The sequence below is a fragment of the Sus scrofa genome, chromosome 3, assembly GCF_054392235.1.
Source record: "Sus scrofa isolate SSC_HxYL_T2T_F1_AM1 chromosome 3, Sscrofa_HxYL_maternal_Yorkshire_Landrace_v2.0, whole genome shotgun sequence".
Classification (NCBI taxonomy): Eukaryota; Metazoa; Chordata; class Mammalia; order Artiodactyla; family Suidae; genus Sus; species Sus scrofa.
This window is the reverse complement of record NC_139385.1, coordinates 118,929,330-118,956,439: the sequence shown is the minus strand read 5'-3', so window position 1 is coordinate 118,956,439 and position 27,110 is coordinate 118,929,330. Positions and strand designations below refer to the sequence as shown.

At 44.4% G+C, this 27,110-nt stretch overlaps 1 protein-coding gene across 50 annotated transcripts in view; it reads left to right on the top strand.

Moving 5' to 3' along the window:
• The window catches only part of LTBP1 (latent transforming growth factor beta binding protein 1), a 523,079-nt gene that overhangs the window by 76,616 nt on the left and 419,353 nt on the right, over nt 1-27,110 (top strand). For 16 of the 50 annotated variants that reach the window (XM_085019604.1, XM_085019603.1, XM_085019596.1 and 13 more), the window contains exon 1: nt 25,550-26,207. The exons of 30 other annotated variants lie outside the window; for them this stretch is intronic. In XM_085019604.1, coding sequence (XP_084875730.1) covers nt 25,741-26,207 — 467 coding nt within the window. In that variant the 5' untranslated portion in view covers nt 25,550-25,740. Of the gene's footprint in view, nt 1-25,377; nt 26,208-27,110 lie in introns of those variants that run through there. 4 more of the 50 variants (XM_085019597.1, XM_085019587.1, XM_085019598.1 and 1 more) reach the window with 2 other exon arrangements.

Here is a 27,110-nt window from a genome sequence, read left to right as displayed (position 1 = left end):
TGGAATCAACTCTAAAGCAGACGTATTCTTCCCACTCTAATGGAAGACAAGCTGGTGCATCGACGGGCCATGAGGGAAAGCCAGTTGGGGTGGTGGGGTGGGGCGTGGGGGGCATGTCACCTGGGGACATTTGTCCCCACTGGCATCCCTCCCCTTAACATTCCCCAAAGTCCCTTTCCCTAATATCCCAATTCATTTGATGCAAAGAACACTTGCTCTCCTCTGTACTTAAACTACCCTACAATTATTTTGGGGGTTGTTTGTCTCTTCAAAACCGAAAATAAGGACATATTGTTTCTAGTGTTGTGGATCGTGATTCTAGACAAGGGGAAACCAGAAGGGTTTTATGACTCAGGAAGAGAGTTCCCAGAGGGGCCCAAGATGTTTTCTTTCTATCCTTCCCTATTACCCTTCTTGAAATCTCTTTTTGATTATTTTTCAGAGTTTCTTACCTTGCCTCTTCCCCCTGCATCCATCTTATCTCTGCCCTCCACTGCTTCTCCGTGTGGCAGACCTAGATTTTTGCCCAGGCTTCTTTCTCACATTTACTCAAAAGCTCAAGATTATTTTTCCTCTTGTGGATAAAAATGAGCAGAATGCCAGTAGGATGATATTTAAAAAGAGAAGCTTCCCCAAATGCCTTCCTCTGAGTGAGTTGAATCCTTCGCATAAGAGCCTGCTTAATTGATTGCATTGGTTTGCCATGTTTTATTCAATTGGCCCACTCTATTTGCTTTTAAATTGTGTCCTTTTCTATAAAGATGTTTCACCAGGACAGCTGGATAAAACAAATGTGGAATGGAAAAAAAAAAAAAACAACAACAACTCAAAAGTAGTTATTTTTAAGACCTAGCCTTAACCTCATTAAGGTTATCTATGCCAAAACCGGCATCTGGTAGAAGAATGTCTTTTTCAAACATTGTTTTCTCCAAAGAACCATCCAAAAGTTGCTACTGTGTGAAAGATCCTCAGCCATTTAGACTCTGTGACTTTTTAACAGCCGTGTCTTCCCAGCCGACTGTGTCTTGGAGAGGTTATCACCCAGCCCTCAATAGACACAAAGTTCTGATGAGATTGTGACGTGCAGTCTAAGAAATTACCTGCCACCGAGGATAATTGACAAGAGTAGGGCCTTTGGCCATGGGATATGCACTGCCTCTGTCCTCAGATATGCAACTCTCCTGGTGTGACAAATTGTTTGTGGGACAACACACGTTAGAGCCCAGACAGTTAGACAAAACTCCCCATTGGAGTTGAAACCCCAGCCTAGGCCAGTGAATAAGAAACATGCAAAATCACACCTGCTGGCCAGCATTGCTCCTTGTTTTTCTTCTTGCTCTCTTTTTCCTTTCCAACAAAGAACAGTAAGTGTCAAATGAATTTAATGTGGAGAAAAGGACCCAGGTTAGGTTCCCACATAAACTTAATTCCGTCAGGGATATTTTGGGTGGCCTAGCTGTGGGTAGCTTCCATGGTGTGGCTGAGGTCACGCTGTTTGTGATGTGGCGTTTAAACCCTGAGGTTTGATTTTTGCCAGACGGGCGTGACCTAGATGGTTGACGCTGCAACAAATCCAGTCTCAGTGGTTATCTGTGGTTCGGGCCTGGTTATCTTTTGAAGATTGAAAGATTCCAGCAAGGAATCCTTGCCACGGTTCAGTTCTTATGTGCATGGCTGTTAATACCCAATATTTATGGTACTTGAAGGGAGGAATTTTGTCCTAGGTGGAAGGTGAGATTATTGGGAGTGAAATAGGAATGAGAGGATTCATCTGGGGATCCATTCTGAGGTGAGAAAGGCTGAAGTCTTAAATTTCAAAAGCTTCTCTTTTCAAGAGAGAGTTTCTCCTGATGATGTAGCAAGATGAGAATGTTACACTGTCTTTAGTAAAAGTTGTGGTATTTGTGTCTGGTGGGAATTAATGTGTCTTAAGTGCACTGAAAGCACGAGTGCCTTCTCTATTTTAAGCTATGAACAAAGGGCTACAATTTATAGGTATGTGTAATATAGAGCATATAAAATAATAGGTATATATAACATACATATATGTATAGCAAAGTATATATGCAACTTTGCTCATTTTCTTGTTTTTCCTGGGAGCCCTGTGAGTTTCCATAGAAATGATTTATTTGTGCTTGTGATAAAGTTTCTAACCGGTTGCAGTTTAAGAATTGTGTCAAACCCAAAGCCTGTTTTCTGGAGCTTTTGGTAGGCCCACAGCATGAAGTAGGGGCTTGACATGTGTTTTCAGGAGTTCTGTTGTCACCACTGAATCAAATGCAACCTTGGTCTTTCCAGTCCATCCTGCTGGGCCCAGTTCCAGGTCCCGTTCTGCAGGATCCTTTCAGAGGGCCATTCAATGCCTGCCACTCAAGTCCACTGGTCCACTTCTCTATCATTCCAGCCATTTTTTCCTCCTGTCCCTCAAATTCCATATTCCATTTGGCAGTAAATTCTGTTACTTCCAAAAACACTCAAGTGAACTTCTCTCCCCCTTGACTACATACCCTCAATGCACAGTTCATCTTCATCTAATACTGCAGGAGCCTCCTGAATGCTCTCCCTGCTTCCCTCCGCCCCTGGCCCTACGCAGATCCATTTACCACAGAGCGGCTGGAATAACCGTCAAAACATACCCATCAGTCGGAGGGTGTAGCTTTCCTGCGCAAAACTTTCAACGGCTTCCCGTATCTCTTGGACTCCATTCTAAATGGATGGCAACATCTTATTCCCTGATCCTGTCTATAGCTTCAAACTTAGCTCACAATGTCCCCTTTTTCTTTCTCTTGTTCACCAAGTTTACTTTCCTGGCTCCTTTCGGTTCTGGGAACAGGTCAAGCTCTTCCCAGTCTCAGGACTTTGCACCTGCTATTGTCTCTGCCCCCAAGTATTTGCCTTTCTCTACCCTTGTTTTTATATAGGTCTTGACACAAATAGCACCTTCTCAGGGAAGCCTTCCCTAAAAGCATCTTTAACTAGTCACTGTAACCCTCTTCATCTTTCCTCTGTTCTTTCCCTCCTGGCTTTGCTATAATGTGATTATGTTCCTTGTTTACTTGTCTTCCTCCATAAGACTAAGTTCAGTGAAGGTGGGAACTGTGTGTATCATGTATCCTCGGTGCTTAGCACAGTATCTGGCACAAAGCAGATGCTCAATAAACACTTCTTGGAATTCCTATCGTGGTTCAGCCGAAACGCATCTGACTAGCATCCATGAAGATGCAGATTCGATCTCTGACCTTGCTCAGTGGGTTAAGGATCTGGCGTGGCCGTGAGCTGTGGTGTAGGTCGCAGACATGGATCAGATCCCACATTGCTCTGGCTGTGGTGCAGGCCAGCGGCTGCAGCTCCAATTCAGCCTGGGGACCTCCATGTGCCTTGGTGTGGCCCTGAAATGACAAAATAAATAAATAAATAAATAAAATAAAACACTTCTTGAAGGAATGAATGAACAGAAAATACTTTCAAATACTATGGGAAAGTATGTCTATTTAAAATTTCTGCTGTTGATTCTAGTTACGTTTTTGAAGGCGGCATAAAACGACTCTACAGCTTCTTACACAGACATTTCAGTTTTTTGCTGTCCTTCCTCCTCATCAGGTTTCGGAACGATACACGCGTCTCCACCTGCCCTTGTATATCATGGCTTCCAACTTTCTCATCACAGAGATCATTCTCTGTTGGAAGACGCGAGTTTGGCAACATCCCTCATTAAAAAATCAGATGTTTTCTGACCCCCACAGGGTCCAGGGGGACTCACCCTCTTTGGTGAGACTCATATCCAGCTTATGGATCTTTAGTTTTGGGTTTTCCCCACTGCATTGCAAAATAGAACATTTCCCAAGGTTTCTGGCATCACTCCTATTCTCTAGGATTTCTCAATCTCACTGCCAGTAGCTCTGAGATTATATCTACAAATGCTTTTTGCGCTCATAATGAGCCTGGACCTGGAGGTTTGAAATAGTCTGTATGCCTAGATAGTTCATATTCCCTAATGTTTTGTGGGCTTCGCTTTCCTCTTTTCATGGTCTCCTTTGCTGCATAAGCAGAATTCAAAATCTATACATTCTCCTTGCTCCAGAGACGGAATTTGAGTTTTTGGCAATTTGGACCTTTCATTGCCTGTTAACATGACACCATCTTCCCAAACCTGTCACTTCCTTCTTCTCTTCCTCATCTTCTTCCTCCTTCTTCCGTTCTTTTATCTTTATATTCCTTTATCTTAGCTTCCCTCCTCCTTCCCCCTTTCCTTTTTTCCTTCCTTCCTCCTTCTCTCTTTCCCTCCCTCTCTTCTTCCTTTCTCCCTCCCTCCTCTCCCATCCCGTTTGCTCTCTCTCTGAACTGAACTTTGCATGCAACATCTTTTTATTTTCTTACTATTGAAGCAGAGTTGATTTGCAATGTTTCATTGCAACATCTTTTTAATTGCTTATGTTTCTTGGATTTCCCATGAGCGGAGGCTTTAGCCTTCCTGAAAACGTTTGTGTTTTTGGTATTGGTTCTTGACTATATGTTCCTCATGGTGCCTCATGAACAGGTCTTTTAAAAAACATAAGTTCATGAGAAAGTTTTCTGTGTGGCCACACTGGCTTACGCATTGACTTGTCCTTTTCTTCTTCACTGGAATTCTTTATTATTACATTGCCTTAGAATGTATGCAATGCTCTCCTTCCTTGCTATTATAGACTCCCAAAAGACGTGGTCATGTTCTCCCAAGGTCCCTATAATTTCTGTACAGAAACCCGTTCTTCCTCATTGGTTAAAATTATATCCAGAATGGCAGTTTCTCCTTCTAGCTGAGAGCTGAAATTGTTAGCTAGGAATGTTAGAAATTTTTATAAGCAACTCTATTTTAGCAAACTGTAAATTCCAACAGACATAAAGATAGTTCAAGCCCCTCTCCCTGTGATTGCTTGCTTGTAGTTATGTGGTCCGCCTTCAGAAAGCCTCATCTTTGCCTGGGCCATTGTGGTAAACAGTCACTCCAGAAGGACCCTAGTTTATATATCTCCTGTAATTCTCTCCTGCTTTGACTTTGTGTATGTGGTTTTCTGTACAGGACCATGGCATTTTTGGCATCTCGTTTTCATAGAGAAGGCTGTTCTTCCTGCTTCTTTTGAACTTGCTGCTTCCTTCTGCTGCTGCATTTCAGGCAGGTGACTCATCTCACGTGTGTGAGAATAGCCCTGCTTATGTTAACATTCCAAGTTGGCTGTCTTGGCATCTCATCCTCTGTGGATCAAAATCGAAAATATTTTAGCACATAAGAGTCTTTCTTGATGAGTGTCTCTCATTTTCAACTAAGGATCAGGTATGAGGTACCACTTAGAGTGGGCCAGCCCTTTCTTCAGAGGGTCTCATTCCTCTCCCCCTTGACTTCTGTTCTCTTTCATCCCTTGATTAGATTTCCCCTCTGACTTCCTAGTGCTCCATCCTTCCTAGTCTTTTTTTTTTCTTTGCTAATAATTTTTATATAGAAAGGTGTTCCTCTAGGACTTTATCGGTTCCTCTGATCACAGCAAAAGTGATGGGTGATCACCGCAGGAACAAATATGGAATATACCCTGCACACACTAGTGGGGAGAAGATGTACAGCTTTTCTTTCTTTTTCTCTTTCTTCCTCCTTTCCTTTCTTCCTTCCTTCCTCCTTTCCTTCCCCCCTCTCTCTCTCCCCTCCCTCCTTCCCTTCCTTCCTTCCTTCAGCTACACCCATGGAATGTGGAAGTTCCTGGACCATGGATTGAATCCAAGCTGCATCTATGAGCTATGCCACAGCTGTAGTAATGCAGGATCCCTTAACTTACTGCGCCAGGCCAGAGATCAAACCCACGCATCCACAGTGACCTAAGCCACTGCAGTCAGATTCTTAACCTGCTGTGCCACAGGGGGCACTCGCAGATGTTCTTAATTTCACTGACAGTGTAGTTCTGCTCAAGAGCCATATGAAAAGGATAGATACCGGAGCAGAACTTGTAGAAATGGCCCCGTGCAGATTGTAACAGGACCCTTTTTTTTTTGTGGTACAAAAAGCAGCTTTCTCTTTGTCCCTGGAGTAGGGGAAGGGCCGTGCTTAGGTGAGAGGAGATTTGAGGAAGGAGGTGGGATTGGAGGAGGGATAGTGGGTTTGGGGGAGGGGAGAGCCCACTTTTCCCACAGGTAAACCAGGCAGTCCCTCTGGCTCCCATGGGGCTGGAAGGAAGGTCTTTTTCTACCCTGCTCCATCATGGCCTCCCTCATACTGCTAGGATCATGTCCCATTTCCTGCCCTGCCTGCTCTGGTGGCTTCCCCTGAGACCCTGAGGCAAGTAGGTTGCTTTGTTTCCAAGTCAGTCTGTGGCCCCTACCATCCACCCCCACTGTTCCCCACCCCATATCCTTTGCTCCCTAGGACTTCTCTCTGCATCCATGCTTATTCGACCTGGTCTCGTACCCTGTACCTGAGGATGTAGACCTGCGACATGGCACGTCGTTACAGGATTCAATTTGGGGCTTATTAAAAGGCACATTTGTCATGCCCTGATTTTATATACTTGTATCTATCAATAAACATTGTGATACATGAAAAAAAAAAAAGACACATTTGTAGGCAGTGCGGGGTTTGCTGTTGAAACTAGCTACAAGCTGCTTTGGATTCTAATCTAAATTTTGCCCCTTACCAATCAGGAAATTATCCCGTGTCTCAGATTCTCTTTATATAAAATATGAAAAATAATCTCATGCCCATATGTATTGACACATACACACAAACCTTGTGTATGTCCTGGTCTATAGTATAGGCTCAACTGGTATATCAATATTTCTTTGTCTATAAAATGGATAAGATAGCATCAGCTTTTGCATTTGTTTTGAGGCAAGATAAATGAGTAAATTAAATAGTACCTATAATGAATAGCTAATATGGGAAGATGCGTAGGCTCTTGTTAGCATGATTAACTTTGGAGTCAGATTAAGTTTGAGAGCTGGTTCTGCCCTAACTAGCTCTATGACGTTGGGCAGGATACTTAACCTTTCTAAGCTTCATTTCCCCATCTATAAAAGGGGAGCAATTATAGACCCTACTGTTTAGGGTTGTCATGATTAAATGAGATAATCCATGCAAAGCATCCAATCCAGTGCTTGAGGCTTCCGAACTTGTTGGTGCTCTTACTAGTTGCAGTGGTCATTTTGTTCTCCCTGGTGCCCTTCCAGCCCTGGGTCAGGAGAGAATTTGAGGGGAGGGAGGGGGACAGGTTGAGAGGAGGGAGGAGGACAATGAGCAGAAGACCCAAAAAGGCAGAGGAGAGATTCATCTCCTTGGGAGGGAGGGAGAGTAGAGAGTAGGAGCAGGGGAAGGGACAAGTTCAGAGAGGATGTGGCTTTCGTTGGATAAGCACCTGGCACTTTGTTGCTTTTATTCTTGTCTTGTGCCTTTTCCATCATTTTTATGGGCTGGTGTATAGACATTTGCTGAAAGGGCTATTCCACCTGGATCTCATTGAATTCATGCAGCCTTTTCCTTTGCTAAAGGTTTTTCTATCCCAGTAACTATGTAAATGTTCCATTTGTGATGTAATTGTTCTGTTTCAGATTTTCTTTCCTAAACTTAAGACTGGAGTTGTCCAAAACGTTCAAGACAAGAGCCTGAGTGTGGCACTTTGTGTGATGAACTTCCTAAGTTTGCATTTCTTTTTCCTATTTGGTTGTCTGTGGGCTGACTCTAGGTACAGGCTCAAAGGTCAGGGATTGCACTGTGCAGAGGATGGAAAGATGAAGGGAATGACTTTTGCTGTAAATTTTCCACTTCCTAGAGAGTAGGGGGAAACCTGAGCTAAACAGAGGCAGCTTTCACTTGTTTGGAAATATAATCCCAGCCCTTATTTTGGTTGCTTAAAACGTCTGCAGAAAACAACCGGATTCATCCAAAATTATTTTTATAAAGAAAATAAATATTCTCTTGCTGTAGCTGCCTGTGGCTGTGACTTTTTCTTGAAGCCAATAAACCTCCCTTCCATTTCTTGGTTCTGCCAAATAATCACACGCAGGAAGAGGAAGGGGGAATCAAGAATGGGCCAGAATTTTAACTCGGACATTTTTAATGGTAGAAAATGGACCAGATCTTGTTTGGTGAGGAGAAGAGGTAAAGATTAATGATTTAGTTGTGGTAAAGTGAAAGCAGGGTTGGTTTCAATGTCAAAGCCTTGGACTCTGTCTAGGAGGGAAGCCTCATATTCTTGGTGCTCAGGTTCTCGAGGGCGCCTCACCTCTTCCTCTGTCCACCCCCAGGCAGCCGAGGACCGTGAGCTGAGCTCAAATGCAAGCAATTGAAAGGTTATCTGGCCCCAGAGAAGAGCGCCCTTCATCCTGACTGAATGTTGAGGAACAGGCTTCTCCAAGGAGATGCCACCTGATGTGGACTTTGCAGGGGGCTGAGCAATTTGCAAGGCAGGGTAGTGGGAGAGTGGCATCCAGGCACGCAGAGTCATGGAGGTGGAGAGACTTCATCTCCCACGAAGACTGGCCAGAGCCTGGTGTGCCTGGATTTTATTCTGAAGGCAATGGGAAACAGCAGGAGTTTTTGAGCAAGACCGGAGCATGATGCGTTCTATGGTTTAGACAATAAATCCAGCAGCCATGGGAAATGCCGTATCAAAGTAAGGACCGCCTCCCCCCCACCCCCCACCCCCCACCGGGGCTTTGGCAATGATCTTGGTGAGAAGGGGAACGGGGGCAGTGGGAATGGAGTAGAAAAGAGGGACACAACTCCAGAGAGATGGCAACCTCGGCAGGGAGGGTTGCAGGAGAGTAAAGGGCTTCTCTGAGCTTAACTCCGGAATGTTTGAGAGGATGGTGGTGGTGTTGAGTGAGTTGGAGCTCCAAGGAAGAAGGATGACCAGGAGGAAGATGATGAGTTATGGAGGAGAATAAGGAGTGCCTGCGGGTCTAACTGAAAGCAGGTGGAAATACAGATGAGGCAAAAAAGATGAGGTTGAGTTGAAAAGTTGGGCTCATTTTCACATGACGTTTGCCAAAACAAAGGGAGGAGAGCTCATCCAGGGACAACAGAAAGATGGGAAAGAAAAAGCAATCAGCATGGCATCTTGAGGAATGACTGTATTTAAGGAGGTGCAGATGAAGTGGAGCTCACAGTAGAGACTGAGAACGCACCTGCGTTCATTCTTTCACCTTCATTCATTCATTCGGTCAACAAACATTTGTTGGGCACCTGCCAAGGGCAGGTCCTGGGCACCAAGGGTACAGTCGGGAACAAATCCTGCCTTATGGTGAGGGAGGTGCTTGGAGAAGTGCAGTTGGTTGTGGAGGCCCAGGAAGGAGAGGGGTCAGGAAGCCCAGAGTCTGAGGGTGTTGACTGCACAGGCAGCCAAGTGTAGAGGAAAGGAGGCAAAGAGGAGGAAGGGAAGGAAGGAGAGACAGATGGGGGAGGAGACAAGCCAAAAACAAAGGGGGGATTTGTCTCATTCCGCAGAGCCCAACGTTCTTTCTCTGGCTTCCCTTCGGAAGCTGAGTGAATGCCAACCTCGTCAGGTTTACCTCGGTCGCCAGAGCAACCTTGGGGCGTGTCTTAGTTGCACATTCATGAAACTTTTAAGTGAGGAAGTTGCTTTATATCAAGTTACATAGTAATTAGAAATACAGCAAAACGTGCCTGTCTCTTAAAGTTTTCTTAAAGGCTTACCGTGTTGTCTCTTGGCACCCTTCATTTTTCCCGTACTCTTTCATTCACAGAAATTCTGGACCACAGTCCATATAAATTAGGAAAATAGTAAAGATGTAAAGTAAAATTATTCTGTCATCTGATTATAAAAGTGCTCATTGTAAAAACGTGGGAAATAGAATGCAAAGTAGAGAGTACAAATTATTCACTTCCCTCTCACCCTTAATACTTCGTTGTTTTTCCTCCTCATGCTGTTTCTGGACATATTTTACTACATTTAAATGTGTTTGTGATCTTTTTGTATTTATAGTATTGTACGTTATTTTGTTTACTAATTACACCACGTGCATTTCCCATTAAAATACCTATAAAAACTTTTCTTTCTACACATGCTTCATACTTCATCCAATCCTGTGTGATTCATTTAGGTTCTTTCCAATCTTTCCTTATTTTAATGCAGTAATTACCCACCTTTATACAAACTATTTGCCCCTGACTCTTCAGAATGATTTATTATATATTTCCCCCTAGAATCCTTTATTTATTTTTGTTTGTTTGTTTGTTTATTGCTTTTGGGGGCTGTACCCACGGCATATGGAAGTTCCCAGGCTAGGGGCTGAATCAGAGATGCAGCTGCCAGCCACAGCCACAGCCATACCAGATTCATGCTGTATCTGCAGCCTACACCATGGGTCACAGTGATGCCAGATCCTTAACCCACTGAGTGAGGCCAGGGATTGAACCTGCACCCTCATGGATACAAGTCATGTTTGTTACCACTGGGCCACAATGGAAACTCTAGAATCCTTATATTTAAGTGAACGCTGTCTCATAAGTTTCAGAGTGATATTAATGCAATGAAAAGTGTTTTCACCATCCATTGTCTCAAAATACGATTTATTTTAAAATGTGATCTGATTATTTTGCAAATTCCATTTTTAAGTCAAGAAATTTGACCCAAAATGGAGTAATGATAAATTGCATTCTTTTTGGCTCATGGTTAAAACCTGGTTTCCTATGAATGCTTGCTTGCATTCCACAGGTATAGCACCGGTGGAAGGAACCGTTTTTCCATATTTTTAGGTTTGTCAGAGAATGTTAATTTTGAGCCTGGGTCCCCTCTCATTTCTTGCTTCATATTCAATTTTTCTCTTTGTCTTATTATAACATATCACTTTGTATGAGGATTCAAAGGCTACTCAAGAAAGCAAATGGAACATTATTTTTGTTTGCTGGAGAAATTAATTTGCCCGATAGAGCTTTTTTTTGGTTTATTTTATACTCAAACATTTCGTGTGCTTCTGTTTTAAGTGTGTCTTATAAGAAGAATGCAGTTGGATTTTAAAAAATGAACTTTTGGCGTTCCTTGGTGGCCTAGCAGTTAAGGATCCAGCATTGTCACTGCTGTGGCTTGGGTTCATTTCCTGGTCCAGCAGCTTCTACATGATATGATGCAGATCCAGTGAAAAAAAACCTTTTTAAAAAAAAATTAGCTTTAACTGGCAAGTTTAATTCATTTTTTGTCATCATTGATATAATTTATTTTTACTCTCTTTCTTGTATGCTTTTTACTTGTCCTATGGAGTTCTTTTCCTTTTTTTTTTTTTTTTTGCCTTTTAGGGCTGCACCCATGGCACATGGAAGTTCCCAGGCTAGGGGTCAAGTCAGAGCTATAGCTGCTGGCCTACACCACAGCCACAGAAACGCTGGATCCAAGCTGCATCTGAGACCCACACCATAGCTCATGGCAAAGCCGGATCCTTAACCCACGGAGCGAGGCCAGGGATCGAACCTGCGTCCTCATGGATACTAGTCAGATTCATTTCCACTGAGCCATGATGGGAACTCTTGAAGTTCTTTTCTCATTCCGCTTTTTTCCTCCTCTAATTGTTTGGAATTTATAGATCCTATTTCTAATTTTTTAATGGTTAAGAGTTTTTAATTATATTTACCTCTTTCTAAAACTTAGAGGGCTTTAATTCTTTCCAGCTTATAGGCTATTGTTATCCAGTATTTTATTCCTATGAAAAGTGTTTTGCAAAATACATCATATATAGAGAAGATTACAGCATGTGCTCATGCACAATTATGTACTTACCATTTTAAGGGACGAAATATTACCTCTATTCATGTGCCCTCCCCTCATTTTTTTTTTTAACTTCACAAATGTGATATTATTAGTGTTGATGTTTATTTAGGTTTATCCATGTGATTACCACTTTCTTTGCTCATTTGGTGTCCATCCTTCTGAAATCTCAAATCTCCTTTCTGTGGTCTATTTCCTTCTCCCTGAAATATATACCTTTAAGAAGTTCCTTTATTTCTTCTGTGTTTTGTTTGTTGGTTGGTTGGTTGGTTTTTTTTTGGCCTAGCTTGTGGCATGCAGAAGTTCCTGGGTCAGGGGTCAAACCTGAGCCACAGAAGTGACAATGCTGAATCCTTAACTTCTAGGCCACCAGGGAACTCCTCTTCTATGTTTTAACTTTTAACAAGGTATGTTGGTAATAAATCAGCTTATCTTTTGTTCATATGAAAACATCTATATCTCACCGTTACTCTCTGTTTTTTTTGGATGTGCAGTTACAGATTGAGAGTTACTTGCTTTCAGTACTTTGAAGACATTATCTTGCAGTATTTTGGTATCTGCCATTGTTCATAAGGAATCAGACATCAAGCAGGTAAACTGTCTTTTCTGGGTGGGGGAGGCAAAATTTTTTTAAGCTACTCTCTTTATCTGGAATGTTCTGTAATTTCACCAGGATGATTTTGGGTATAAATATTTTTCCGAATATTTTTTGGTTCCTAAATATTAGGATCCATGAAAATTCTTGAATATTGCCTCTCCCATTCTTTCTAATTCACTCATTCTAGAACTCTGATTAGATGAATGTTAGGACTTCTCAAACTTTCTTGCAAGTTTAGTTCATTTTTTTTGTGATCATTGGTATATTTCAATTTATTTTCACTATTAACTTCTTCATAATGTCCTTCTCTGTCTCTCTGTAATATATTATCTGTACTATATATTTACCATATGCATCTTTCAATTTGTTAACTGTACTTTTCAGTTGTTCTTATTTGCTAGTTAACTCAGATGCTGAATCCTAATACTTCAACTATACGTTTTACTTCCAGAATTTAAAAATCTGCCTGGATAGTAATGATATCATTTTATTCCTTGCTCATATATTAAATTATTTAAATATTGAAAACATACTTATTTTACAAACTATAACCTACAAGCCAAATCTGGCACATTCCTTATTTTTGTAAATAAAGTTTTATTGGAACACACCCAAGCCCATTCTTTTACATACTGCATGTGTCTGCTTTCACTCTAGAATGGTAGGCAAAGTTGAGTCTTTTTGATAGAGACTGTATAGCTTGCAAAGCGTAAAATATATTACTTGGGCCTCTCTGGGAAATGTTTGCCAAGCCCTGTACATGTGATAACTCTAACTTTTAAAGACCTTGTGCGTCTGATTCTACTGCTTGAAGTTTCTGCTAATTCTGCCCCATGTGCTCTTGCTCTGGGAGTGGTCTTGTGATTTTTCATTGTGAGCTCATTTTTGTTGGGCCATTATCTCTGAGAGTTTTAGGGGACTTGATAGAATATTCCCTTTATTTGTGTTTACTTTGCCAAGTATCTGGGGAGCTAATAATCTAGGACTACTTGAAATGAGTTTCCTTGGTTTAAACTAGTTTCAGAATAGGCAAGGAGAGTGAAGTTGAACCCTAGGCTTAAGGCCTGGTTTATGGTTATTACTTCTGGTTCGTGGGTAGAGACCTTATTTTTCTTCCAACCAAAATCAAAGCTGAGAGACAATTTTTTTTTTTTTTTTTTTTTTTTTTTTGCTATTTCTCTTTATGGGGCAAATATTTTCTCATCCAACTTTCCCTGGAAAATTGGGAACTCATTCCAAAGTCTCTGTGCTGACACTCTACTACCTTGTCACATCCCCCCCACCCCGCCCCACTGGCAAATGCCTTTAGGGTCCCCTGCCTGCTTGAGTGAGCATTTACCATGCTTATTCTGGATTCTGGCTTCTACTTCACTTTTAGTCTCTGAGGATTTACCTTCATCTCTTGCCAAGTCAGCTATTCATTTTATCCAGAATTTTATAGGTGTTTTTTTTAAGGAGAGGATTTTCAGGATATGGAGTCTGTCATAATGCTAGAAATAAATGTCATGAAAATTTTATATTTAAAAATGTAAATGGAGGAGTTCCCATTGTGGTGCAACGGGATTGGCGGCATCCAGGGAGCGCTGGGATGCAGGTTCAATCCTAGGCCACGCATGGGGGGTTGGGACCTGGTGTTGCCACAGCTTTAGGTCTTGACTGGGGCTTGGATCTGATCCCTGGCCTGGGAACTCTATATACCTTGGGGCGGGAAAAAAAAAGTAAATGGATAATAGAAATTGGAACATTTTATAATACTCCTATAGGCTCCTATCTAATATTTACTTATATCTGAATTATGAGTGGTGTCTCTGGAGTCAGACAACCTGGGTTTGGCCTTGTGTAGATTTAGGGGAGAGAGGGAGAATGGGCAAATTTTTCTGAAAAGGGTCAGCGGGTAAGTATTTTCAGCTTTGCAGACCATATGCAACTACTCAACTGTGCCACAGTGTCCCGAAAGCATCCATAATTACATACAGTGTCGTGAATGGGTATGGCTGTGTTCCAATAAAACTTTATTTACAAAAACAGGCAGTGAGCTGGATTTGGCCTGTGGGTTATAATTTGCAGATCTCTGGCCGTGTTATTTTTATTTTTATGTTTTTTGTCTTTTTAGGGCTGCACCCACGGTGCATAGAGGTTCCCAGGCTAGGGGGTCTAATCCGAGCTGTAGCTGCTGGCCTTCGCCACAGTCACAGCAATGCAGGATCCGAGTCGTGTCTGCAACCTACACCACAGCTCCCGGCAATGCTGGATCCTTAACCCACTGGGCAAAGCCAGGGATCAAACCTGCAACCTCATGGTTCCTAGCTGGATTTGTTAACCACTGAGCCATGACAGGAACTCCCTATTTTAAAATTTTTTTGCCTTTTGTCTTTTTAGGGCTACACCCACGGCATATGGAGATTTCCAGGCTAGGAGTCTAATCGGAGCTGTAGTTGCCGGCCTACGCCAGAGCCACAGCAACATCAGATTCGAGCTGTGTCTGCAACCTACACTGCCGCTCATGGAAAGGCCAGTTCCTTAACCCACTGAGCAAGGCCAGGGATCAAACCCACAACCTCATGGTTCCTAGTCGGATTCGTTTCTGCTGTGCCACGACGGGAACTCCCCTGGCCTTTGTAATAATGAACCTCTATAAACATAGGTTTCCTAATCTTTAAAATGAGGGCAATGATACTTGTGTTATACATAGGTTGTTATGAGCATTAAATTAGAAAATTCATGTGAATGCTGGTGTTAGCTATGATGCTGCTGCTGGCAGTGGGGCTGGTGGTTTCAAACCAGTTCCCTAATTTGGAGATTACCAGACGTGTCTTCATTTCAAAACCTTCAAATATATCTGTTGCAGCAGCTGAGGACTCATAATACTGAGCCAACAATACTGCAGCAACAAACAACAAGACCTCAGATTTAGGTCTTGCTCCCATGAGGTTTCCGGTACAGATTACTAGGAAACTCTATTCACTAATGCCCCTCTGGGACCCAGGCTGAGGAAACAGCCACTGTCTTGAAATTGCTGGTCCTCCCAGAGGGAAAGAGCACTGGAGGATCTTGCAGCAACAATTAAACGCTTGGTGAGCCAAGGACACGTGTCGTTTCGGTGCACAGTTCATGGTCAGAATTGGACACATCTTCCCCTCCCACCCCTGTCACCCTGGATGCTGGGCATGCTATCAGCAGACTGTCCTGATCTGTCAGCCCCTCTGGGAGTGCCTGAGCTGCAGAGTTCCCTCGCCCAAAGCTGCTCCCTTCCCAGGGCAGCCCACCTCCAGGGACTGCTCCCAGTGGGGGTGCCAAGGCCCAGCCACAGTGACCCAATGTGGGACAAGTCTAATCGCCATTGGAGCTTCAGAGATCCCTGAAGGGCTCCGTCTGCTGCTGGGGGACGTGACCTCTCTCTCTGCCAGATCCTTCTTCCTTCCCCTTCTTTCTGCAGGATTCCTCCCAAGGAGAGAGCTTAAATAGACATCCTCTACCCTCAACTCCATTTCAGGGTTCTTCTCAGAGAACCCAACCTGTGACACCCTCCATATGCCCAAGACTGGGGAGGGCTAGAAATATCCCTTAGGGAGCCCTGAGAACTGCCTCTCTCATTCAGGTGAGCAAAGGAAGTGCATACATGTAGGAGAGTCAAAAATCAGAGTGAAAATAATGGCTAATATTTATCAAGTGCAAGTCTGCTGCATGCTGTCCTAAAATATGTTGCTTGGACATATCAGCTCATTTAACCCCTACAACACCCTACGTGTTAGGCCAGGGGACTAGACCTGATGATGGCAAGCTATGGCCCACAGACCAAATCTGCCCATGCTATCACCAAGCGGGACCCTGTGGGGCTCCAGGGCACAAAAGCCTTTCTGTGTCCCTCATTTCTTATTTTTAGGAAATGGCCCTCATTCAGCTTCCATGGCTTTCCCTGTGTTCCAAGGGGCAGGTTCACACAGTTGCTGATGAGGGAAGGAAGTGGATACAAAGACAAGGGAGAATCAGTCACGAAACAATAGTACAGGATCCTGGTTCCCACTCAAAGGATACACACAACGATGTAGGCAAGTTATACACCTATGAGAAAAGTTATATTCCTTATGCTTCTTTTAGAAATGAATAGTTTTTTTTTTGTCTTTTTAGGGCTGCACCCATGGCATATGGAGGTGCCTGGGCTAGGGGTCGAATCAGAGCTACAGCTGCCTGCCTACGCCAGAGCCACAGCAATGTGGGATCCAAGCTGCATCTGTGACCTACACTACATCTCTAGGTAACACCAGATCCTTAACCCACTAGCAAGGCCAGGGATCGAATCTGCGTCCTCACGGATACTAGTTGGGTTCGTTAACCACTGAGCCACGACGGGAACTCCTAGAAATGAATACTTTAAAACTGAACAGTTTAGAGTCCTTCTTTGTACTTCTCCCTGTCTTAATTGCACCCTAAGCATAATCACCTATAAGCTAAAGATTAGGCACAGTTATCTGTGGGTTAAAGATTATTAGCACATGATGTTTTTCAGGAACTTTCCTAGTGTGTTCTAATCTCTGATCCATGAGCCCTTTTCTCAAGTACTGTTATTCGAGGCAATAACCCAGAAGACCACCACCATAAGCATGCCAAGAGCTCCTGATGCCAGCTTTGATGACCGAAAGTCCCCTAAAGAAAGAAGAATGCATGTTTGTCCCATAAAACTGCCTGCAATTCTTCCCCGTAGATGGCACGGTCTTTAAGGCATTAAGCCTGCTGTGGCCTCTTTTGCCTGGCAAAGCAATAAAAGCTGTTTGTTTCTCCCTCACCCCAAATTCTGTCTCAACATTTCTATTCAGCCCTGGTGGACAGAGTCTGAGTTTCAGCAACAATGCCCATCCCTTTATGTCTCATCTGGGCTATTTTCATGCTACAACAGCAAAACTGAGTAGTTGTGACAGAATAGGGTGTGCAAAGTTGAAAATGTTTACTTGCTGTCCCTTTTTGGAAAACGCTTGCTAAAACCTGTATTCAGTATAATTCCCATTTTATAGATAAGAAAATACAAGCTGAGAGAGGCATGCGGTTTATTAAATCATGGAATGCCTTTTTTTTTTTTTTTTTTTTTGTTACAAAGGTAAATGTCTATCGCATGGCCCCCTTCGGTTATAGCAGGTGCAGAATTGTCCTGGGCCATTTATGGGCTTTTGTAAGTGCCCAGTGAATGAATAAGACTAATTCTCTTCCCTTCCTCCCACCGTCTCCCTTTGTAAAACTGAGGTCTCCTCTTCCATCTCTGCTCTTTATCCCCCCTCCCCAGCCTGACTCTGCCCTCTGCAGGCAAGAACACCTGAAATAGTGACCTCTGACCTCTCTCCACTGAGTGAAAAAACACAGACAACTCATTAGTCTTTGGTATCTTTGACTCTAAAAACCCCTGGAGGAAGCTCCATTTTTTCCAGAAATGGCTACTGGAAGAGTTAGGGCAGGAAGTGTGTAGCGGCTGACTGGCTATCAGGAAACTCTTCATGAGCACTAAGAAATTATTCTGTGTGCCAAACCATAAAGTGATAAAAGGGGTGGCAGGGGCAGGGGGAGCAGCTTTGACAGATCTAAGGCTGAGATTATCTATTTCCAACTGCTTCCAGCTGAGAAGCTGTTCCCAGGGCAGCCCTGAGTAACTCAAAAACATTTCCCTCATAAAAGCGATTGTTCAAGGAGGATTCAAGAGGTTAGTTCCTTAATGCCCAGCCGGCTGCTTCGTAGATTTACCCAGAATGTGGGCCTAAGCCCCCAAGTTTTCTCCCAAACCTAGGAACTGAGCCCAGGTTATTTGATACCAAAGTTTGTGCTCTTGACCATGCTTTCTGCTCCTTCCTGGCAAGCAGATATCCAGGGTTATGTATTTACATCCTACAGATGCTGTTCTAAGTGCTGGTAGATTTTCTGCCAACGATTTCCTAGCAATTAGCTGCAAGAGGACCGTAGCAGTCCTTCTATCCATCTCTTTATCCTGTGCCTTCTAAAGAAAACTTCCCCAGTGTTCAGAGAGAAGCCTCGCATCTATTCAGGCATATTCAATTTCTAAGCAAAGATTTCGAAAATCTGTTCCCCACTCTTAGTTAATTAGAAAACAATTGGCTCTCAAAAATGGCTAGTGAATGAATATGAGTCCATGAATGAATGAATGAATGAATGAATCCATTTCCAGACCCCTGACCACTTAAGGATCTTGGACAAGGCTTTTGGTCATGACGAAAAAAGATAGGTGGAAGATCTCTTATTGTGGACTGCTTGCTGCAATTAGGTGCCCAAACGGACAGCCATTCATTCACTCAACAAACACTGTGCCTTTACTTACAACCGGCATTCACTCTGACTTGTACACTGTTAGGTGCCCAGGATATGACAAACCAGGTATGTGTCCATATCACAGGCCTCTGGAGGCATGGAAGTCAGTGCGGGAGCAGGTAGCTTCATGGGGATGGAGTGGCATTGGGGATTGGCCAGGTACTTGTATGTAGGGAAAAAAACATGGGTAAAAACATCAAGACCGAAGATGCTCTTTCTTCTAAGTGAAATAGAAGTGTAACATCCAGATGGTGGACTGAAAAGGGTTAAGTGGAATGTTCCGGGCGGCTGGCAGATGTAACCTGATCCTTCTCAGCAGTAGCTTGGGCTTTAAAACCTGGAAACCTGGAGGAATCACAAGACACTGTGCTGGTTTTACTGGTCTCCCCTCACTGTTTAGAAAGCCAGATCTCTCCTTGCATAGCTGGTGTTTCTTTAGCGGTGTGAGTTACTTTTGTATATTGCTCAGTTCGTCCATATTATGTGGATTTTTACTAGATGCATTCTCCGAGAATGTCCTGGCATCCCATAATAATGAGTTGAGAGGGCAGCAAAAAAAGAGATGTTATAAAAGCCTTGACTATTTTAATGATATAACTGGGACTATAACAGTTTTGAGGCAGAAATACGGCAAAAGTCTCTTTCGCTGTAAAGACTAATTCTCTTTGGCTTTTCAAATGATCGATTCAGAGGTAGAAAACTTACTTTTCCTACAGAGAGCCTCTGCTTGCTCCAACTGTATATAAGTTTGGGGGAAAAGCCGGGCAAACCCCATTGCTCAGAACCCTGCCTTCAAATAGCTAAAGACAAACCACTTTGTCGTTGGTCACTGTCACCAAACCTCAACTATTATTAACTACGACTTGCCTCGGTTCTGGTTTATCTTAGTAAGACCAAGAAGACAAAAAGTCTTCAGTTACAAAAAGTGTTTTTTCTACTACAAAGCATGTATTCTGTGCCTAATGGCTGGGAGGGACAATAAATACTCTAAGAGTTCAGAAGGGAGAGTAAACTAAGGTTAAAGATGGTCCAAAGAGTTTCACAGAAGTAAAGGATCTTGAATTCTTTTAGTTGGAGAGATGACAGTAGTTCAGGGGAGTGATGGTGTTGCTAGAGGCAGGAATACTGGTGTCTCTCTTTTTTTTTTTTTTTTTTTGCAGACTAGCGATGGCCAGTCCTTTTTTTTTTTTTTTCCTTTCAAAGAGAAAGAATGAAAATGGGTAGGTAAATATAGTTGGAACAGAGGTTCATTTGGGGACGTAGCCTAAGATGAATTTGAAAGAGAGGGTCTTTGGTCTTAGAAAACCAGACATGTTGGCTAGGAATTGCTATGTAGAAGTGGTACAGTAACTTCCTTCATTTTCATCTTATTTTCTCAGCTGCTTCATTCACCAAATGATACTTTCATCAATTTGATGGGAGGCAGAGAGAAATTTTGGAAAAAAAAATTAGGATCAAATGTTAAACTCAGGCAGCATCACATTCTTGTGCCATTGGGTGGAAATTCTAATGTAGACAAAAGAAGTAACAGTTACTAATGTCCAGACATTTACATAAAGAAGAAATTCCTGCAGCTCAACAACCTGAGAGGCATTGAAGCTGAGGCAAAGAAGGAGGTGGCTCTTAAAACTGGATGATGCTTTGTAAATAGTTGTATCTGAGGAGAGAGAACTTTACTCTGCTTGCCCACCTGACACTCAACCAACCTTGCAGGTTTCTGGGCATCTTTGAACTTAAATTGAAGCAGGGAAAGTGGGCAAACTTCCATTGAACAAATGGAAGGTCAAAGAAATGTTTGAAGCTGAGATTCCAAAGTGAATTGCGAATAGTTAGGGGCAAGTGTTCCAGAGAGTTGAGGTGCATCTCAGTTCAGTATACATCCAAGTATTTTCCAAGATGCAAACTCTTCAAGACTAAGAACATATTTCCGTTATGCCCCCTTGAATGTTGACCAGCCAATGACCAAATGAGGTTTGGAAGGGGTGAATAACTTGTGTAAATAAAATCATATTGACAGCTTTTTAATTATTCTGTAGTTTCCTATTTAATGTTCAAAGATTTGAATAAATGTGTATGAGAAGCTAAATTAATGAACAGATTTTGGTTCACTGAAGACAGGCATTTCATTGTCTTTAGCAGCCACCATTGTGGGATATTCAGCCTTGATTATACTCAAGGTAAGTGAGAAGGGACTGGAATAATCAGAAAGGGACATTTAGCGTGCACAAAACTTGATTTTTGGTGAGTTTCCTTTTGTGGATTGGATCTCCAAAATTTGTAGGAAGGCAGCTGTGCCCCTGACCCTTTTCCTTCTCTGGGTGTCATTTTCAACAATCCTTTTTCAGTACTCACCACACATGTAATTATTTGCCCCAGGTCTCTTTACCTCACTGGACTTCATTTAGACAAGTTTATATTGCCATAGACAGGTATTCAGGGTCAGCACAAAGGCGCTGGCTGGCCCAGGGACAACTTTGGGCTGCAGTCCAACCAGGCTCTATTTAAACTGCCTTACCTGAAATGGAAGTCAGTTTTGATTTTGCTGTAAGGGTCTATGTAGGCTAGTTGAAGGCCCTAGAGTTGTTCAATAAAAGTTTGTTACAGCTAAGGATGCTCCACTTTCCAACCTGAAGCTTTAAAGGGAAAGCAAGCACTGGGGGTAACCTTCAGGTCCACTTGTTGCTCAGTTGCAGAGGCACCTCAACTTTCTCTGCAAATCAGCCCCATCTCCATCTTGCTGACCCAACTTGGCAGACACACTGATACCTTCACTGGATGAGTCTCTGTTTAACTCTTCATCTATAAAGCTCTGTGTGATTTTTTTTTTCCTGGAAGCTGAGTTAAATGTAGAGGAGGTCACCTGTTTCCAGTCCTTCATCCCTGCTTTTTGATGAAGTAGTTGAAAGAACACAGGAGAGGACCATGAGGGTAACTGAAGGACCCAGGTGCAGGCTTCTGGAGCTGAGGCTGCCTCCCGCTTTGCATGTGGCGTGGGGCGGCCAGCCAGCCTCTGTGCTCGCACCTTCTAAGGCCACAGGTTTAATTCCAGCTCAAACCTGGACAACCTGATGTTCAGGTCTGAACCAGCTGAGGTTCAGAACAGGCTGCCAGGATCCTGGCAAGCAGCCTGAGAAGATTAGCCCACAGGTGCTGGGTATAATTCTTCTGGCCCTTGATTTCCTTTTCTCTACTCTTACCTCTCTGCTCCCCTCTGATTCATTGATTTCTGCTGCCTTTCACCCTTTTCCAATCCATCCTCTTCCTCCCTTCCCTCTACTCACCTCTTTTTGCCGCTGCACCCATGACCCTTTCTTTCTGTCTTCATGCGTTTTCTTCTGTTTCCGCCTCTTTCTTTCCCATTCCTCAATCTCTCCTGCTTTCACTCTCTTTTCTCTTTCTTTTTTCTACAACTCACTGATGTCCTGTTTCTCTCTTTCCCGTCTCCCCTGTCTTTCTCTTTCTAAGAATGTCTTGATGAAATCAGAAGTGGACGAAGAGAGGCTTCATGAAATCCTTGGCTGGAAGAAAACATGGGTGGAAGGGGTTCTGATCACAGGCAGCCACTAACGTTGATTTGTAGCTGATCCTAAATGTAGGAAAAGATTTTCAATTACAAAACTCATAAAATGTAAGGATGAGGGAACCTGGCTGCATTTGGAATTTGACTAATGGTTTCAAAGTGCTTTAAAAAGTTTGTCATCTGCCAACCTTCCTTTCTTCCCCTAATCCTCAAACCCACGACTTTTTATGGGAAACATAATCCGCTTTTCTGATTCATTTACACTTAGCTCATCTGAGTATTGTTTCGTAAAAACCATCTGAAGTCCAAGAAGTTTTATGAGATCTTTAAAGACTTGTTTCTTGAACCAGGAAGTTGTGTACTGCCAATATAAATGGACCTTGAAACCTAGGGGGCTTGGCATTAAACTTGGTCTGACTTGGCAAAGGCTGGTCCGCATCCTTGACAGAAACTGGGCTTTCACTTTCAGAACAATAGTGTTATAGATGAGTGACCATCTCATTCGATAGCATATAGGGTGCACAACACATTTTTTGAGGATTGTCTTGCTAGTTATGTAAATAGCAAGAGGCTCATGTGGAAAACCTGTGACTTTGTTGGAGTTTCCAGAGTGCCCTGCTTGCTTAGGTGTATATGACCACATTAATGGTTGTGTATTCCACATGCATACAAACGTATATGGACCATTTATGGATGAGTTTAACATTTACATTCGAGAACCTTCCTATGTTTCAGAGATAATCTACCTGTGATGTATTCAAATCTGTCATAAGGCAGGTTGGAATTAGATCGAAGACTGGAGTGAAAGACCCCCCTCTGCTTTGCTGTGGGTCAAGAGAAAGCAAAGTTGCATTGTATATTTTTAAACACTTTTCTGCAGAGCCATAGAGCATGGTTAAAGTCATTGCTCTCCCCAAATGTGGGGACCTTGGGTTGATCTCCAGGCCTCTGGAAATTAGCTCAGATGAAATGACTCGCTCAATGCTTCCATGGAAAGAGAAGCAGACATGCAGTTTGAGCCCAGCGCTGGGGCTCTCTGTCCAGGCGCTGCCCTCTGCAGGCAGCTGCCTCTCATTGACCAAAACAAGCTTTGACATAAGCCATCCACCTGGGTCCTGGAGTGAGTCATAGGAACAGCTCACCCACCACCACAGACTAAAGTCTGGACCTTTGGTGATGCTGTCCTTCACTATTTCCTGAGCTTTCACCTGTATGACACCTCTTCTTGCCAGTCCTGGATCTTCAGAATGGAGTCAGTGCTTCTAGCAGTGCTCCCTGCTCTCATCCCTTTAACTGCTGCTCTAGAATCCCTACATGAGAGGCAAAATCTCCATAGACTGCTTTGAGCTGCAGGTAAGAAATGCCTTCCCTTCATGTTGTGAATTCTGCATGAGATGATGACAAAGAATTAGGGGTTGTACTGTGACACTGGCCTCTCACAAATCAGATCCTGTCTTGTGAGGGTTCTGTCATTATCTCAAAGTGTTGCTTTATTTATTTTATCTTTAAAAAAACTTTTGTTTGTTTACATTTTGTCTCCTTAGCCAGAGAGGAAGTTTCTCCAGCACAAAAAGGTTGTGCCTGTGATACTTTGTATCTGCAGAGGGTCAGCCTCTCTGCTTGTGTCAGAGTAGCACTTGGTGGATATTTATTAGCTTGTGCTGTGTCCTTCCTACAGACAGGGAGGCTGGAAGGCAGTTTCTTCATCCCTCTCCTTCCTCAATCTTCTCAGCTGGTTTCCTTTGGCTGGGCTTAGAGACTGACCTCGAGTGACCTCACTCATCTTGTCCACCGGGACCCCAGATGTTCTTAGAGCCAGACTCTTGGGGCTGTAAGGGACTTTTAATTCAACTTCCCTGTTATGGAGGAGGAAATTGAGGTTCAGAGAGGAGAGGTGACCTGCCTGTGGTCTTTCAGCTACTTAGGGGCGGTCTTAGGACTGAACTGAGGTCTCTCCCTCCCGCCAGATGCCATTTATTCTGCGACTGTGGCTCTCAGAGTGTGATTCACACGAAACTGCTCCTCAGGCAGATGCACTGAGGTCCTCTCCTGCCAAATCAAATACTGGAGGTCTTTCTCCAATGTACAGAAAAAATAGAATAAGGGATTAAGTTTCCTCAACTTTATTTTCCATCAATTCTTAAAACCATTGTCATTTGTTATCAACTGTCTACTAGCCAGGATAAGGCACAAATAAATATGAATATGAACAACAAAACCTTGGAAACAGACCACCATTCTTAGTTAAATGGATTAAAAAAAAAAAAAAACTGTTCTGACCACGGGTTTTCTATGGCATGCATGTAATGAAACTGTGCATTCTGTTGGAACCATTGTTTTTAATTTAAATGCTAAAAGTAAGTATTATTATTTCATGGTCTTTTCCCCACTCCTCGCAAAAAAAAAAAAAAAAAAAAAAAAAAAGCATCGTGATCCCAGGGACTCTCCCTTGGGACATCATAATCCTATTAATGTGTTTTGGGTCATTTCCAGTGAGTTGCCCTTCCTTTCGGATAAGGGTCTAAGGAACTGATTTTGCTTTAAAAAAATACTAAGAATGGCTTGATGTTGTCATGGATCCTAAATTCTGTATTCCTGTCCTAGAGGTCTTCTCACCAAGAGCAGGGCTGCTCCTGGGGGCGAGTCTTACTGCGGGTTTTCCCCGTCTACGCGGGCGCCCCCTGCTGCCCGTCCTGGTACATGCCCAGCGAGGAATAGGGTACCAGAAGTTGCAGACCCAAAACATTCACGCGGAGTTTATAGTCCCAAAGAGAACCACCTAAACATTTTCCGATGGACATCACTGCACACTCTGAGCAGTCCTTTCTGGGGCCTGATCTGGTATTTTAATCCAATACCCGCAGAAAGTATCTGAGCAAACATGGCTAAGAAAATGACTGGAAATGCCTTTCAAACAGTCTCAAACGAGTTCAGCCGGGCTTCTAGCAGGAAAGTTCCGTTCAGTGAGTTTGCTGAGTTCTTTGTCCTTTTCTGGGACACAGGACCAGGGAGCGGGGACCTCTGCCTTGCCGACCCACAGTAACAATCTATGTGGATGTGGAGGGTGGCGGCGCGTTCTCGGGCTCATCTCACGCTTTCCCCAATTAGGATTTACTGCCTGACGTCACGTCTGCCGGAGATTGGCTGTTCAGATCTGACACTCGGTTCCACTGCGAGAGAAACTTTTTAAAGACTCTGCAGCCTGGGCTGCAGCTGAGCGTCCCGCGCGCTCACACCCGCCCTCGCCCACTCTCGGCGGGCCGCGGGCGGGGCACCCCCTACGCCCCCCGGCGCGGCGAGTGGACCTTCACCTAGCAAAGCCCGCGCCCCTCGCCCCTCCCCTCCAGGGCCTCGCGCTCCCCACCCCCACCCCGCCCCCTCCTCCCCGCTGCTTTCGGCTGGGGTCTGGGGCAGCTCAGCCGCCCTCAGAACTTCCTCCCCTGCAACCGAGTTTTCCTCCTCCCCACTTTTCCCCGGCTCCCGGCAGTTTACCGAGGAGCCTAAGCGCGCGCAGGCGGCCGCACCGGGCGAGCCGCACGGCCGGGGGCGGGGGCCGGAGGCGCCGGCTGTGGCCCGCGATGGCGGGGGCCTGGCTCAGGTGGGGGCTCCTGCTCTGGGCAGGGCTGCTCGCGTCGTCCGCGCACGGCCGGGTGCGGAGGATCACCTACGTGGTGCGCCCGGGCCCCGGCCTGGCGGCGGGCGCCTTGCCCCTGGGCGGGCCGGCGCGCCCGCGGACCTTCAACGTCGCGCTCAACGCCAGGTACAGCCGCAGCTCGGCGGGCGCCGGGGCCCCCTCGGAGCGGACGCGGCGCACCAGCCCGACCGGCGGCGCGGCCCTGCAGGGGCTCCGGCTGCCACCGCCACCGCCGGAGTCCGCCCGTCCCGGGGGCCCCGGCGGGCAGCTCCACCCCAAGCCCGGCGGTCACCCGGCGGCCGCCCCGATCGCCAAACAAGGCAGGCAAGCGGTGCGCTCCAAAGTGCCGCAGGAGACCCAGAGTGGTGGGGCCTCGAGGCTGCAGGTTCAGCAGAAGCAGCAGCTGCAGGGGTAAGCCCACACCCTCCCTCCTTCCTCGCACGCGCGCTCTGCCCGCGCCGGGACACGCGGGGTCGCGGGCGTCGTGCGCGGTGGGTCCTGCCTTCTCTTCCCGGTTCGCGTCTGCCTGCCTTACTTGGAGCGCGGCGGGTAGAGCCGAGTGCGGGGAAGCCGCGGAACTCAGAATAAACTTCGATCGCATTGTTACTGAACTGTGGGTAAACACAAAAGGCATTTCTGCCTGGGGCGTAACCTCCTGTGCACGAACCAAATTACTCCTAGAAGATGGGCGTAAACATGAGGTCACTACAGCTTAATCCCTCAGCATCAATTAAACTTTGCAACTTCAGTTTAACTTTTTTCTAGTTGATGCAAAAAAACGTTTGGACGAGGCCTGATTGTCAAGATCCAACTCCTGTTATATGACCTAGAATTTTCAGCATCCTACTCATTGTGGGCTTGGCTACCCTGCACCTGTGGGGTCTGCTTTCCTGGGGCCGGGTGCCTTAGCATTGACGGGAGTTTCACTTGGATCGTTTCTGTTATTGGTCTTTTAAAACAGCCTCCCTGCTCCGCACCCCCCCCCCCCCCATTAATCACAGGTTGAGGTTGTGAAGGAAAACTTGTTTTGCTTATTGTTTTTTTTTTGTTGTTGTTTTTTTGTTTTTTCTTCGGGGGTGGTTCCAGGCATTGTGATCTCACCCCTTTTTGGACGCTTCTCTTTGAAATTCAGATTCAATTTAAACTGTGGGCGCATATAATGTACAAAATACTCTTGGCTCTCCTGTACTTTTGGAGTTTGGAAAACAGTTTTTTGGACCCTGTTCTCCCCTCCTGTAGAGTTCTAGGTTATGCAGGTTTTGGTTCTCCCATCCTTCCTGGAGGCACTGTCCTTACTTTCCTACCTGGGCAGGT